Below are 16,894 nucleotides of genomic sequence, written 5' to 3' on the forward strand. Positions count from 1 at the left end.
AGGCTTTGTTCCAGTAGTTAGGACTTTGGGGACATTGGGAATTCTTTGGTGAACATTAACCAGGAGTTTTAAACTTCTTACTCTGACTGCTGGTAGAATGAGTTATTAGTGGGAGTGAAAACAATATTTTAGGTAAGTGTGGAGGCTGTGGTCTGCAAGGGGAGTTATAATGACTTAGCCTAAGGGATAGAACAGCTAGAATTCCAAAGTCTCTACCCTTCCAAAATAGAAAATAAGTGACAAAGGTGATTCCTGAGAAGGGAGTAGAGCTGCAGCTCAATTTTGAAAGATTGAACAGGAATTTACAAAAATGCACAGAGAAAGTAGGAAGAAATTCTGGGTGTCATGAGTGTGAATATAGAGATGGCACCAGTGACACACAGCTTCTTGCTCTGCCATCCAAAGAATAGGAGAACAAACAAATTAATATGAGCTAGTGGTTTCACCCTGCAGTCATGGGGGCTTTACACCCCTGATATTTGGACCGCATGTATTGGGCTTTTGGTGTTACAGTTTTTTTGTAAACCTGAAGCTGCTCTAATGTACAAGTAATGTTAAAAACCAGAGGTAAGCTCTTTCAGCATAAATTCTTGTAGTATAAAGATTTTGAGTCCAGCAAGAAACAGATAAAACATGTTGAGTGCATGTAGTTTGGGAATAGAACAAAGCAGTGCATTTGAGGCTTCCTCAGTTATACACTTTCTTTATATTCAATATTTAGGGGGCATAAACTGATCAGAGAATACAGAAAAATAAGAGAATCCCCTGAAACTTTTATTTAAAATACAAGTTCCTAGAACCCTACCTTAAAAATACTAGTTATCTATGTGTAGGAATACTTAATTTTAGTATATTCTCATTATCAGGCAAATGACGGAAATGTTGCACTGGGTGAAAGATTTCATTGTATCCGATTTTTGATAAAGATAGTGAAGACAACACAACTGGTATGGAGGAATGTGAACCTCAGGCACAAGGGACCAAGGGAGACTAAAGGTAATATCACAGGAGTATAGATGTGAGTAGTTGCAGGTGAGGTCCAAACAGTGACTTTAGTAGGTTGACAGGACACAAAGGCAGGGAAAGTTTAGAGGTCTGTTAAATCTCAGCAGGAGAGGTGAGGGCTAGATTGTTGTCAGTCGCAGTATTGGGCGTGGACCATGAATTTGATGTATTGGTGACTGCAGTATTTTTATTGCTTTTACAGATTCTTCATGCTGTTGATAGCACCCACACTTCGATGAGTGGAAGTTGTGTAGATGAATTTATTGGTGCACTTCATAGTGGCTTGTGACTAAACGCTTTTGATGTTATTCTGGAGGGCTTGATATTGGCAGCCCAGTGTTAAGTGTCTGCCCTTGCCCTGATTCTTCCTGTTTGCTAGGAAATGGAATTAGGACTATGCTTTGTACCTATACCACATGTCTTTGCCCCCTAAACAGTGGGATCCAGAGGGAGATAGTTCTTTCCAGCTCCTAGTTTTACCCTATTACGTGATGGGGGTGGGGAGGAGGTCTGATTATGTAATTAACTCTGGCATAGAAAGAAAAGAGGTTGTGATAATAAAGGTACTTTTATTTGTTGAGTAAATACCATCAAACTTTTCCTGAGTATTACTTACTCTGAGATATGGCAGTAAACGAGGGAAGTTAGGTCTCTCCTGGAACACACACTCTTTAGGGCAAGGATAGAATACACCTGTAGATGAGACAGCGACAAGTAACACTTCATAGAACTAAAACAGGATGATGTGATGGAGACTGATCTGGTGGCTTCTTCAGAGTGGTTAGGGAAGGCTTTTCTAAAGAAGTAACATTAAAGAGATGCTTGAAGGAGAAGAAGAAACCAGCCTTGAGAAAATTGTGAATGAGGGTAGAGTGAATATTCCATGTAGAGAGAATGTTTAATGCAAAGGAAGGCCATAAAATGGAAAGAGACTTAGTTATCCCAAGGAACAGAAGGGTGAGCAGGATCAATGTTTTGTCAGTACACAGAGGTCAAGGATGAAGTTGAAGTTGCCCAAATTTCAAGTATTGGATACTGAAGAGTAATAATACTGTTACCAGGAAAATGTATCAACTATAAGGGAAGATGTTGACAGCACATATGAAATTTCAGGTGCTGAGGTCAAGTCATGTTGAGATAATAACTAGCAAAAACACACACACACAAAACACCTGGAAAAACAAATTTGAGAGTCATTGCCAAAATGAATTTGTTGAGGCTTTGGTAAAGATTAAGACACATAAGAAACTGAAACTGGAAAAAAGCCTCAATTACACAATAAGGAAGGTTTGTCTCAGGAGCTAGAAGACTTGGAAGGAAAAGACATCCAGGAAAGTAGAGTTTGAGCACCTGAGGGCAGGAGGATTGTCTTGTCAAATAGTCTACAACCAAGGTGACCCACAAATATCTTACTTAGTTTTGTGAACTTCATGCAGTGAAGGCAATCTAGCTCAGGGAAATCATTTCATTAGCTTATATTTTCATACATATGATATTGTCTCTACATATATGTATTCAAAGTTGATTTGACTATATTTAAGGTAATACAAATTTCGAGACTAGGGTTAAACGCAATTAAAGCCTTTTCTTTGTTAGCATTTCTCAAACTTGCTATGCAATATGATAAGAAATATCTATCCTCCTGGAGGCAGAAGCCAAGTAATTGTTTTCAAGTGTAGCACTGTCATATCAAATGATGAATTATGAAGTGTTTTTCAATAGCATTTCCTGTTTGACCACCAGGTGGCATAAACATTACTTTTAAATTATTCAATGTATCAATATATTTGAGTGATTAATATTAGTGCTAGGAAATAATAATTGGTAGTGACATTATATATGCATGATATTTGAGTGCATTTGAAGAGATGTTATGTGATTTACATATATACATATGTATATATACATATATACATATACATATGTATGTATATGATTTACATATATACAAATGTATAAATATGAATTTTTCAGAAAATACTCAGATCACTATGTAGGAAGGCAGACACCAAACAACAGAAAAGCCCAAATAAATAGAATTTCTCCTTTTCAATAGGAAATCACAAATACATTTGAAACAGGTTAATATGAGTGGTAATTGAAGTATATGTAAGATATAGTATAGCCCAGATGGAGAGTGAGGTTTTTTTTGGCCTAGAGAGAGCAGTGATGACTCACAGAGGATTTGGAGTAGGGCTTGAAGAATCAGTGCGTATCTGGGATATAGTGTAAGAAAACACCAAACGGTGGAACAACCTGTGTAAATGCAAAGTTGTGTAAAATAGTGATGATTTGGTGAACTATGTGGATTAATATTGCTTGCATGTAAATAAAGGTAAGGATGGGAGGTAAAGCTTGAAAAGCAGGCGGGGGCCACCTAGTGAAGGGTTTTGTGGGCCAAGCTGACGAACATGATATGGAGTACTACCCTGTAACACCAAGGCAGCAACACTGAAGTCCTGTGATCAAAGTAGTAATGTAAAGTAGTAAGTTAGCAGAATGTGGCCTAAGGGAGGACAGAACTAGAGACAGATAAATCAGCTAGGTGAAGATACCACATCAAACGGGTTCAAGGGATGATGATGGTATGAAGTAAAGTAGGGAAGGAACCGAGAAGGACAGTTGTGGATATATGTGTTGTGATGGTTAATTTGATTTGTCAAATTGGCAAGGCTGTGGGGTGACTAGATATTTGGTCAAACATAATTCTGTGTGTTTTTGGATGAGATTATTTGAATTAGTAGACTGAGTACAGCAGATTAGATTGACCTTCCTAGTGTAGGTTGGCCTTATCCAATCAGTTGAAAGTCTGAAGACAGCAAAAATGTTGACCCTCCTTCAAGTAAGGAACAGCTCCTTTTTCCTGTCTGACCTAAGGTGGGGCATTGGTCTTTTCCTCCTGAAGATCTTGAGACTTCTCAGCCTCCATAATTGCTCTCTTTCTCTCTCTATGTGTCTATCTGTCTATCTATCTTTGTATCATCTACCTATTTGTATATACACACATAATCTTATTGGTTCTGTTTTTCTGGGTAAACCTGATTAATACATGCGTAGAAGGTAGAATCATTGTAACATAGTATTTCACTGCATGTGGAAGGTGGAAAAGTAAAGGAACCAGTGATGGTCCATCACTCTGGACCTGATGCCAGGAGGGATACCAATGATATCAACTGATAAAAACAGTATCTAGGACAAACATGAATTGTGTATTTATATGAGCAGTGCATGATGATGATTTGCTCGGTTTAATAAGTATAAACTTCTTGGGACTTGCAGGGAATGCAGGGACGGATTTCCTTTGAACAATTGGATTTGTAGGTTTTATGAATAAGGTAGGAGTGGAGTTGATGCATTCCTTTAGGGCATTGAGAGGAGATTTCTGTTTACTTTCCTTGTTGGCACCTTCAAAATATGCCCACATGACACTTTTTTGAAGGTATTTTAACAAAGCAGCCAGGGAAAATAGTGATCACTTTTGGGTATTCCTCTCTCATAGCACACACATGAGTAGAACCTACTCCAAATTCGTGCCTATCTTGCATGAAGGGATAAAATAAAGTGGTTTTGACTTGCCAAGGACGTGCCAGTAAGGAGTGAAAAGCAAACAAACACACCAGCTTTTTGCTTATTAATTGGTAGAATTCACTTTATGAGTCTTCCTTGAAATCATTACTTGTGATGTTCAGCTTATTTTTGTGAATATTTGAGTACAATAATAAAATTATTTACTTTCTTTATAGAGAGCCATTTGATTCTAATGAAAGAAAAGTATAATTTACCTTAATAATTAATATATCATCCCTCCCCCTTTATTTTTAGTCCTTGTATTGAGAAAAGATAGCTCAAATGTTTTTGTTTGCTCACAAACTGTCTGTTTGCTTAAAACGATCAGGCTTTCTAGCTCTTTTAGTATAGAAATTGCCACATGCTGTTAAATGCTTTGCTGACAAGTCATCATTTGGGTACCACCACATTTTTTAACTTTCTGCATTATCTCCCTAAACTTGGAATACAGATGTTGTAGTGATAATTAGTGTCATGCATATAATTGCACATTTGTATAGTTATACCAGGCACCTGTTAAATCAATGAACTCTAAAGTGAAGCTTGATCCTCTGTGTATACCTCATCCACTCCTAATTTTATAAAAGGGCAAAAGAGCAACCAATTAGATACATTTAAAAATGTATGGTGTGGAAGGTAGAAGTTATCACTTTCACCATTCATCTTAATAATGCTTAACTAGTGTCTGTTTAACTGGTATCTCCCTGTCTCCAATTTCAAGGAAGTAATATCTCCTTTAAGTTCTCATATGCCAGTGGTAGCTTTCTGCATCTCTGCCCATTTTCACCCTCCTTTCTGCAGCCTCAGAGGAAAAAGTTTACTTCCACCAACCTATCTACTGTGGCCCTTGACTTGTGTCCTTCCTTTTTCAGGGCCATGTTCCACTTGCTGTTCTTACTTTCGCTCATATCTCCAACCTCTTCTCCATTTCTTTTTTCTTCTTCATCTATGATCGATCAGGTTTCTCCTAATCTGTTATGCTACACTTGTCTGTAGTTGCTTTGCTTTTTATACCCTTCTGATCAAAGTCTTCAGAAGAGTTGGTTGTTCTTTACCTGCTTTCTTCTGTTCAATCTTAAGTAAATTACTCTTTGTTCTCTGCCTCTGCCTGTGTCCCCACCCCACCCCAGTCTGATTGACCAAAGTTGTTATAGGTAATCCTGCTATGGATAAGATCACTGATGATTTTCTATTCAGTAATTCTAACAGATAGTTTTTCAACTCTTTATAAGGGAAATCTCTGCTGCTTTATATGGGAACTCTCCTCAAAGCTGTTCTCTTTACTTTCATGACATCATCTCTTTTATTCTTCATAATTAAGCAATCAAATACTGATATTCCTCAGGGTCCCTTGTTTATACTTTGTTTTTACTCACTGACCGTAATCTCTATGAGTAATCATAACCATTTTCATAGTTTCAGATATCACCTCCTGAGTACTTCTAAAATGTATTTTCAGTCTAGACATCTTCCCTACCCCTAGGCTGATGTGATCAGTTTCTAGGTGAACCTCTCTGCCTAGATTTTCTCTGGCTGCTTCATATGTTACATGACCAATGATGAACCTCTTATCATCTCCCGTAATCCCGCTTTTCTCTGAATTTTTACTTTCTCTCTGAGTTGGAACTATTAGATACAATGAATCCTACTTCTACTTCTTTGCCCATATCTAGTTAGTAAGCTGACTTCTAGATTGTATTTTGATATTTTCTGTTTGTTTCCCTGGTAAATCACCTCGTTTTCCTTTCATACCACCTTCTTGATTCATTTAGCTTATCGCTTGTTATTTGAAAGCACTATAAAGTTGTTCAATTAATCTCTCAAAGTTTCATCATATTCTTCTTAACTCTGCCCATCCTATAGCCAACAGAGTGCACTATCAAATTAAAATAAGTCATTTTCACCTTCCTGCCTCATACTTTTTCACACCTTGTTCCTACTCCCATTGGTGAGAGAAATATTTCTCATATGTGGTTTCTTGCATGTATGTGTGTACTGTAGAAAGCTCAGTGAGAACTTGTCAGTTGGTTTTAATTGGGGATGTATATTTTACTAATAATCATTTAAAAATAATCACCATCTTTTCCCCTTTTTTGTGTTTATGATGACATGTCTGGCAAAGAATGACCTAAATTTACTAGGTTTAGCTTTTACTATGTATACATACAGATTTGAGATAAAGATATTATTGGTGTGCATTTAGACTTTTTTATCAGGCATTTGTGTGTGCATGAGTGCACACATACAGGTTTTCTAAGGGAGTCTTACATTATTCAAATTTGAAATTCACTCTATGCTCTATAGGATAAATTCTAAGGTTATTAATATATCTTATATGATCTTTTGTTGTCTGGCCTCTAAGCTATTTCTCCATCTTAATCTCTCACCTTATGCTTTCTAAGAAAGTAATGTCAAACTATGTCTGAGTCATTGTATGCACAATGCTAGTTTTTCCTTGGTACATCTGTGCTTTTTCACTTACCCCTTTACTGTATGGAATTCTCTCAACCTTTTCCCATTCCTCTAGCTTTAACTTTAAACTCCTATTTATGCTTCATAATATTTCCAGCATCATCTCTTCTAGGATCCCCCAATCTAAACAGGCAGGGCTTTTTAGTGTTCCTTTTTTCATAATATCCTAAGCAAATCTCTATCTCTGAATACCCCTTGTTGTTTTGTAGCCACCCATTAGAATCTGTACCACAGTATGGTGTCCTTCAGGTCTTGTGGCTTTTTTCTCTTTATCTTTCAATTGTGGCATGTAGTTGAATGAGACTGGAAAATGCATGGGAAAATCACCCTTTCTTTGATGGTAGAGATCTTTCTGTAGACAGTCTAAGCAATTTCTGTTTTGCCTCTACTCAACCTTTACACTGTTGCTTATTAAATATTTGCTACCTATTTACATGCATTCTTTAGTATTTTAAAGAAATTTAAAAAAAATCAATGTCTAGTTTTTATATGAAGAAATTTCAGCAACAGGAAGATAACACTTCTATTCCTTCTGTTTCAGGAAACCTGCCAGCTCAGGAACCTACAAGTTCTCAAAATACATTAACTCTGATGGATGATTCTGGCTGTGATTTATCAAACGAGCAAAGAACTGAGCCTTCAGAGCTGTCCCTGCATTCTGTGGAGAGCTGCACCCCCTTACCCTTTTTACCACTGCCTCTTGTGAAAAGACCTTGTGCTACCACAGAAAATCCTCTGTCTTCTCACATGCAATTCTTGCAGCATCTGCTTGAATTAAAGAAACTGACAGAGTCAGGTACTTTGAAAACAGACTTAATTCACCTTGAAAAAGATTCTTCCACTGTCTCTGATTCTGTTTTGCAGTTGCTAGATGGCCTGATCACTTTTTACCGTAACCCACAGCTTCCTTTTTCTAAGTTTTGGACAGAAGCTGTTGGAACTTTAGCTAGTCTGACCAGTGATTGCAACTTATCTAATCATGTACTTAAAAAGTGTTACAAGAAGTTGGAAGAATTTGAGAAAACCCTACTGCAGGCTCTTTTAGGGAATAACAATATAAATCGGGTAAGTATACATATCACCTACTAATGATATGTCAGTAATTTTAATGAACATTTCCTTTAGATAATGTCTAATGTCCTTTACATTGTGGCTCAGAGTCTGTGCTTGGGCACATATCTGTCTGCAGGACTCATCTGTTGTCATTTCTCCACCTCTGGCTTCTGATTGATCCAATATAGTTCTCTCTGTAGATACCTCTGCTTCAAGCTTGTGCTTTTCTACTTTGAATTACTTTCCCTGTTTTTTTGGGTTTTTTAAAAATTCTTCTTCTTAATCCCTATCCCCTGCCTTTAAGCAATTTCCTATTGCTCAAAAAGTCTCAAACTTTCCAGAAAATTACCAACATTTAAGGTTTCTCAGACTATAACTTCTGTGAGTTTTAACTTCCTCATGATGGATTACCTGTACTGTATTGAACTGGTATTGACTAGCAAAGGCCTTGAGGTCAAGGAATATTTTTGTTTTTGTTCAGACTTTCATTTGTGTGTCAGTTTTTCATTGCTTTCACAGAACACATGAGATAATCAACTTAAAGAAGGGAAGATTTATTTTAACTCATGGTTTCAAAGCTTTCTATGCATGGTCACTTGGCTTTGTTGCTTTTGGGCTTATGGCAAGTCATAGGCGGAAGCTTGTGGCAAAGCAAAAATCTGCTTACCTCATGGAATTTGGGCAGCAAAGAAAGGTAGGGGAGAAGCCAGGGTACCAGTATTCCCTTCCAGGACATCCCCACATGACCTAACTTCCTTCTGCTAGGCCCAACTTCCTAGAGATTCCTCCACCTTCCAATAGTGCCACAGGTTGGTGACTAAGCGTTTAACATATGAGCCTTGGGGGCATTCCAGATCCAAAGCCATAAACACATTGTAAGTCTCATAGTGCTCCATGGGCTAGCTGGTAATGTGAGGTAAGTGAGTAAACTGGCTGAGGAACACATAATGTAAGGCTTTATTTTATTTTGATTTTTCATTAATTAACACAACTTTAAAAAATTGACTCAAAGATTTTTTTATTTCTTTGTTTTCAATATATTATTGTTGTGTTGGGGGTATGTGGAAACATTTTTTTAAAATTCTTACACTGTATTATAGTTTTATGCACCCCCTCCATCTTTGTCCTTTATCCTCCCTACCCCATTCCTGAAATAGTTTCAACAGGTCTCATTTTTCCACTTTCGTACATGAGTATATAATATTTCCATCATATTCACCCCTAATACCCTTTCCTTACATCCTCCCTCTGCATACTGGTACCAGCCTCTCCTTTTCTGTTCTTCATTGTTGAAGTATACATATTTGTTTATTTAACATAGCTGTACAGGGGGTTTCCTTGTGTCATTTCCATGTATATATGTATTACACCCCGAATTGGTTCATCCCCTCTATTTTTCTTCTTTCTACCTTAGTCTCCCTTGGTAATTTCAACAGGTTCAAAAATTCTACATTCATTCTTACATACAAAGTACATCAACCATATAAATCTTCTTAACGTTCTCTTTTACCCTCTCTTTCCTGTGAGTGACCTCACCTTAGCATGACCTGCTTTTCATAATTTGCATGTATTTGTATTAGGTCTATATTCCACATATGAGAGAAAACATGGCCTTTGGCTTTCTGAACCTGGCTAACTTCACTTAAGGTTATGTTCTCCAGTTCCATCCATTTACCTGCAAATGACAAAATTTTCTTTATCATAGATGATTAAAATTCCATTGTATATAAATACCACATTTTCTTAATCCATTCATCAGTAGTGGGATACCTTGGCTGTTTCATAGCTTGCTATTGTGAACATGACAGTCCTGTTTTTAGGCTTTTGAGGAGCCTCCATACTGTTTTCCATAGTGGTTGTACTAATTTACATTCCCACCAACAGTGTTTAGAGGATCCTTTCTTCCCCACATCCTCACCAACATTTGTTGTTGTTTGTGTTCTTGATGATAGTCATTTTAACAGGTATAATCTTTTTTTCTCTTTCTTTTTCACAGATTTATATTAAGAGATGTTACGCAGTATAAGTCACCCATCTCAAATATAGTTGTATCTGTCATCATAATGTAATGTTAAATCATTGTCATCTTCCCAAAGGAAATCTCACATGCATTAGCTACATGAGCTACCTATATTCCTTTTTCTCCCATCTTTAAGCAACCATTTTCATTTTTAATAGGTTTTATAGAGTCTGTTATGGACATTACCTATAAATGGAATCATACCATATGTGGCCATTATATTTGGGGTCTTAAGAACTATTTTTGACATAATTATACTTATCTACAGATTCATATGCATTTTAAGAAGCAGTACAGAGAGATCACATGTACACTGTAACCAGTTGCCCATCTTGCAGAATTTGGGCACATTATCACACTGAGATATGTACATAGGCATAATCAAGATGCAAAAATGTTTTCATCACCAAGAAGATCCCTCATTTTCTCTTTCTACACTTTCCTTTTATCCTTACTTCCTAAACCTTTGGCAATCACTAATGTCAAGAATAATATATGAGTGAATTCCTGCAGTTGTAATTTTTTTCTGATTTTTTTCGCCTATCATCATTCTCTGGAAATGCATGAAGTTGTTATGTGTAAGAGCAGTTTTGTTCCTTTTCATGACTGAGTAGTAGTCTATGGTGTGGATGTACCACAGTTTGCTTACTCATTCATTCTTTGGATAACATCTTGGTTGTTTCTGCCTTTTGGCTATAATGAATATGGTTGATAACAGATATTCGTGCACAGGTTTTTATATGAAGGTAAGTCTTCATTTCTCAGGGGTACATAATCAAGAGCCTAGTTCTTAAGTTGTAATTGCAAGTTAGGGTTTTGTTTTTTAAAAAATTGTCAAATATCTGTACCATTTGACATATACACCAATAATGTATAAATAATCTTGTTTCTCCAAATGTGATTTGATTTGCATTTCCTTTATGTCCAGGGATGTTGAGCATTTCTTCATGTATTTTTTTAGCCATTTGGACTTCTTCCGCTGAAAAAGCTCAGCTGTGCAGAAGGTTTTTAGTTTGATGTAATCCTATTTGCTAATCCTTGTTCTTATTTCCTGAGGTACTGGAGTCCTATTCACAAAGTTGTTGTGCCTATGCCTATATATTCCAGTGTTTTCCCTCTCTTTACATGTAGTAGTTTCATAGTTTCTGGTCTCAGATTTTCTTTGATCCACTTTGAATTTATTTTAGCATAGAATGAGAGATATAGCTCTAGTTTCAGTCTTGTGCATGTGGATATCCAGTTTCCTCAGCACCTTTGTTGGAAATGATGTCTTTTCTCCAACATAAGTTTTTGGCACCTTTGTCAAAAATCAGATGACTATTACTGTAAGAGATTGTTTCTGTTCGGTTCCATTGGTCTGTGTGTCTGTTTTTGTGGCAGTACTGTACCATGCTTTTTGTCTTTTATATTTTTTAACTGTAGCTCTGTAATATAGTTTGAAGTCAGATATTGTTATACCTTGAGCATTGCTCTTTTTGCTTAGGATTGCTTTGGCTATCTATTGTCTTTTATGCTCCCATATGAATTTTAAGATTCATTTTATGTTTCTGTGAAGAACATCAGTGGAATTTTAATGAGGATTCCATTGAATCTGTACATTCTTTTCAGTAGTAGAGACATTTTTCACAATATTGATTCTTCAGATCCTTGAACATGGGAGGTTTTTCCATCTTCTAGTGTCTTCTTCGATTTCATTCTTTAATGTGTTACAGTTGTCATTGTAGAAGTCTTTTACTTCATTACTTAAATTTAGTCTTTTTTCTTTTTTTCTTGAGGCGACTGTGAATGGGATTGTTTTCTTGATTTCTTTCTCAGCCTATCCATGTTTGGTGCATAAAAAAGCTGATTTTTACATATTGATTTTGTATTCTGCTACTTTTGTAAACATGTTTATGTGATCTAAGAGTTTTTTGGTGGAGATTTTAGGGTCTTTTAGTTATAGGATCATATTAGCAAATAGATAAAATTTAACATCTTCTTTCCCCCATGAATCCATTTCCTTTCATTCTCTTGACTTATTACTCTGGCCATGAATTCTAGTACTATATTGAATAAGACTGGAGAACATGGACACTCTTTTCCCTTTTCCCTTTCCTGCCTTTAGAGGAAATGGTTTTAGTTTTCTTCCATTTAGAATGATGTTGCCTACATATTCATTACATATAGCTTTTATTATGTTGAGGTATGTCTCTCCTTTTCCTAGATTTTTCAGAGCTTTTTTTCATGAAAGGGTATTCAATTTTGTCATAGGCTTTTCTGCATCTATAAGATGATCATGTGGTTTTTGTCCTTTATTCTGCTTATGTGCTATTATATGTTTATTGATTTGCATTTGTTGAACCATCCTTGCATCCCTGGAATGCAACCAACTTGATCATGGGATCATAGTGTATGATCTTTGGAATATGTTTGGTTTGCAAGTATTTTTTGAGAATTTTTACATTTGAGTTTATTGAGAAAATTGATTTACAACTTGGTTTTTTTGTTGCATCCTTACTGGTTTTGGTGTCAGAATAATATGGGCTTCATAGAATGAGTTTAGTAGCATTCCTACCCTTTGTATTTTTTGGAATAGTTAGGGAGCATTTGTATTCTTCTTTGATGGTCTGGTAGAATTCAGCAGTAAATTCATTTGGTGTTGGACTTTGTTGAGACATTCTTCATTACTGTTTCAATTTCATTACTCATAGATCTTCTTATGCTGTTTTTATCTTCTTTGTTCAACTTTGCTGGTCATACCTGTCTAGACACTAATCCTTTTGTTTTACATTTTTCAGTTTGTTAGAGTTAAGTTTTCAAAATGTATTCCCTATTGATCTTCAGAATTTCCTATTCATCTCCAATGAAATTCTGCTGTGATATTTCTATTTTTATCTTTAATTTTATTATTTTGAGTCTTCCCCCTTCTTTTGTTTAGTTGGGTTAAAGGTTTGTCAATCTTGTTTATGTTTTCAAAGAACCAACTATTTGTTTCATTAATTCATTGTATTGTCCTTTAATCTCTTTTATTTCTGTGCTAATTTTTTATTATTTATTTCTGGTTACTGATATTTGAGTTTAGTTTGGTCTTATTTCTGTACAAGCTTGAAGTCAAACATTTTATTATTTATTTGAGAGTTCTTTGAGTTACTAATATAGTCACTTATGGCAATAAACTTCTCTTCTTGGCTTGGCTATGTCCCACAGGTTCTGGTAGGTCATGTTTTAATTTTCATTTGAATCTAGGAATTTTTAAAATATCTTTCCAGATGCCTTCAATGACCCACTGATCATTCAAAATGTGTTTTTCAGTTTCTATGTGTTTGGATAGTTTTTGTAGTTCACCTGGCTATTGATTTCTAATTTTATTACTCTATGATCTGTTAAGATACAGCATATTACTTTGATTTTTTAAAGTATTTGCTAAGACTTACTTTATGACCTAAGATGTGATCTATTTTGGAGAAAGTTTCATGGAGTGCTGAGCAGAATGTAAACTCTGTGGTTTGTATTGAATACTATGTTTATGTCTCTTAAGTCCATTTTGTCAATGGTATTGATAAATTCTCTGATATCTTTGTTGATTGTTTTTTGACCTGGATGATTGATCTGTTGATAAAAGTGTTCAATAATACTTGTTTTATGAAATTGGGGGCACTGACATTTGCCGAATATGTATTTAGAATTGTATCTTGATTGATTCTTCCCTTTATTTTAATATGTGGTAATCTTCTTTATCACTTCTAATTTTTGCTTGAAATCTTCTTTGTCCAATATGTCTATAGCAATTCTTGTTTGCTTTTGATTCCACTTGCTTGGTATATCTTTTTCCATTCTCCATTCTTGCATTTTTACTGTGTGTGTGTGTGTGTGTGTGTGTGTGTGTGTGTGTGTGTTTCTTGAAGACAGCAAATTTTTGGATCCTGTTTTTAATCCAGTCAGCCAATCTTTTAATCAGAGAGTTAAGACCATGTGCATTTAGGGTTTTGATTGAGAGTTATTTACTCTTTATTGTGGTTCTGTTGTTTTTTCCCAGGTCAGTTTGAGTGTTGCTTCTTCTTTTCTTTTGCTATTATTTGTCTTTGGGTTTGGCTGGTTTGCTGAGTTGAAAATGTTTGATGCTTTCCTGGTTCTCATATGTTCATTGATCCCTCTTTTGAATTTTATTCTTTCCTGGGCTCTGTTGTTTGTGACTCTCTTTCTTACTCTTCTGTAAATAGTGTTCCCTTAAGCATCTTCTGCAGTTAATCTTGGTGAACATGAACTGCTTTAGCTCACACTTATTCTGGAAATTTTTATTCTTCCATTTAATTTGAAGGATAACCTTGTTAGATAGTGCACTGTTGATTGGCAGTTATTTTCTTTTGAAGCTTGAATTACATCTTTCCATCCTTTTCTGGCTTTTAGGGTTCATGGTGTGAGATCTGAGGTGATTCTTATGGTGTTTACTTTGTATTTAAGTTAGTAGTTTTCTCTTGTAGTGCTCAGGGTTCTTTCTTCTCTAGTCTTGGCATTTTAATTATTATGTGATGTGGCAAGGTTTTTCTCTGGTCATGATGGCTTGGGGTTTGATTTGAAATGCTACCCGTATATGGCTTTCTATATCTTTTCCAGGAGTTGGAGATTTTCTGCTATAATTTCATTGAATAAGTTTTCTATGTCTTTACTTTGTATTTCACCTCCTTCTTCTACCCTGTGGATTATTAGGTTTGGTCTCTTGATCAAACCTAATCATGTTGTAGAGTCCTTCAAGGTTGTGATCATGATCTTTTTTTATTGTTATCTGAGTGCAATATTTCCTTGATTTTATCCTCCCTCACTGATATTCCTTCTTCTGCTTTGTCCTGTCTGCTGCTGATGCTGTCTACTGCTTTTTTATTTGATTTATTGAGCTTTTCATTTCCAGCATTTCTTTTTGTTGTTGTATAGTCACAATTTGAATTTCCTTAATGAATTTCTCATCGATGTTGTTGACTTTCTTGTCTAGGTCTTGAATTGATTTCTTAAGTTCTTTTTTTGTAATCCTCTTTGAGATTATTGATCATTTTTGAAAAGAAGGCTTTTGAATTCTTTATCTGGCATTTTAGCCAACTTATTATCTTAGATTCAGTGATTAAGTTGTTATGATATTTTAAAGGAGTGATTATAGGAGTGATACTGTCTTAAATTTTCGTATTACTTTTGTTTCTATATTCTGATCTGTGCATCAATTGGAGTGGTTTTCGCTTTTAGTTCCACTCAGATGAGAGCCTATAGCAGTAATAGAGTCAACATAGGGAGGTTAGCAATGGCTACTGGTACAGGTATTAAGTAATATAAGGGAAAGGAAGGAAGTAGAAGATAGGCAATGAGGGGAGCATAGCTATAGTAAATAGTGTGAGAGAACACTGTATGATTGTTATAGAGAAATACTGAATGGTTGGGGAAAGAGACAACAAAACAAACATAACAAAAAAATAAAAGAAGACAGTTTGTATGTTTTGCTGAGAAGTGTGGATACAGGCTGGACCCTGTCCAAGTGTCTGGCGTTTTCCTTCAGTCTTTGCAAAGATTTGGACTGTGACTCCCCTGATGTATTTGATACTGATTGTCTCTGGGCAGGTGTCTGGAGCGTGGGCATGTGGTTCTGCTGTGGGTGCTATAGCAACAGCTTTGCTGAGTGCTAGAGAGATGCAACACCCCAGAGGGGAGAGCTTCTTTGAAGAGTGGGATCCAAGCAACCTATGCTTCCAATTCCATGATGTTCCTAGCAGTTAGAAACGCCTATCTCTATGGACAAGCTGATTGGGGGATCCACATCTCTATATCTAGGGCATGTGGTACTTTAGGGGCTCTTTTTGTGAGAGGGATTGCTTCCTTTTTCCAGTGAGTGGTAGCTCAGAGCATGTAGACACTGACTCTGCCCAAGGTTCATGGCAGAGGAAACCTGTCTTCTTTTCCCAAGGATGCCATATGAGCCCTCCATTCTCAAGTGGTACCTCCCCTCCCCCTCCACTCACAGTTCTGTCTGTGAAACAATGAATCCCCACCAATTAGCAGGCTCCACACTGAGTCTCAGTTGGATCTTTGCTTGGTTAGTAGAGTAGAATAAACTTTGGGGATTGGAGACAGAAAAGAAAAAACAAAACAAACAGCAAAACAAATAAACAAAAAAGGTAGAATCCTCTGTTTTTCCTGACTGTGAAGCTTGTCTTTCACCCAAGTAGACCGCCTTATGTGGCATCTGGTGAGTGAGCAAGGATATACTTAGAGCTTCTGCTCTGGCTTATGATTGTTGTGCAGATCTGGCCTCTTAACTTTTATTTAAACAGAGTGCCATACACCAAAGATGTCTTTGTCTTACCACATCCCTGCACTGAGTTTAAGGCTTGCAGGAAGTGTGATCTTATCTTGCAACTGGGATTGCTAGTCTGTCAACTAGGGCTGTTGACTTACACTGTGATTGTGCCCTCAGCTTCTCCTTCCCCTCTTGGGGAGCCCTGAACAGGCATGGAACTGTTTGCTGCTTTTCTCTGTTGCCTTAGTTTCTCTGTGCATTTCTACTGTCCTGATAACCTCTTTCATGATTCCTAAAGCTCTTCCTCTCTTTCACTCTTTCGAATATAGTCTCTTCTGAGTTATCTAACTTTTCTCATTCATGGAGAAAAATGGTTGGTGCTTCTAATCCGCCATCTTGTCCACTTTGAATGAATGTCTTCCTGGGAGAGGTAATTATTGCCTTCAGAGAAAGCAGAACTGTAAAGTTGTTCACTATATTTACAATTAGGATGATGACTGATAAATTAATTTTAATGATTT

At 36.3% G+C, this 16,894-nt stretch overlaps 1 protein-coding gene across 4 annotated transcripts in view; it reads left to right on the forward strand.

Moving 5' to 3' along the window:
- Mei4 (meiotic double-stranded break formation protein 4) overlaps window positions 1-16,894 on the forward strand; it is a 178,294-nt gene that overhangs the window by 42,134 nt on the left and 119,266 nt on the right. For all 4 annotated transcript variants that reach the window (XR_012449834.1, XM_074079562.1, XM_074079556.1 and 1 more), the window contains one exon: window positions 7,586-8,109. Coding sequence is in view for 3 of the 4 variants with exons in the window: in XM_074079562.1 (XP_073935663.1) it covers window positions 7,586-8,109 (524 nt within the window). In the remaining variant the exon portion in view is untranslated. The remainder of the gene's footprint in view (window positions 1-7,585; window positions 8,110-16,894) is intronic.

The sequence above is a fragment of the Castor canadensis genome, chromosome 1 (genome assembly GCF_047511655.1).
Source record: "Castor canadensis chromosome 1, mCasCan1.hap1v2, whole genome shotgun sequence".
Taxonomy (NCBI): Eukaryota; Metazoa; Chordata; class Mammalia; order Rodentia; family Castoridae; genus Castor; species Castor canadensis.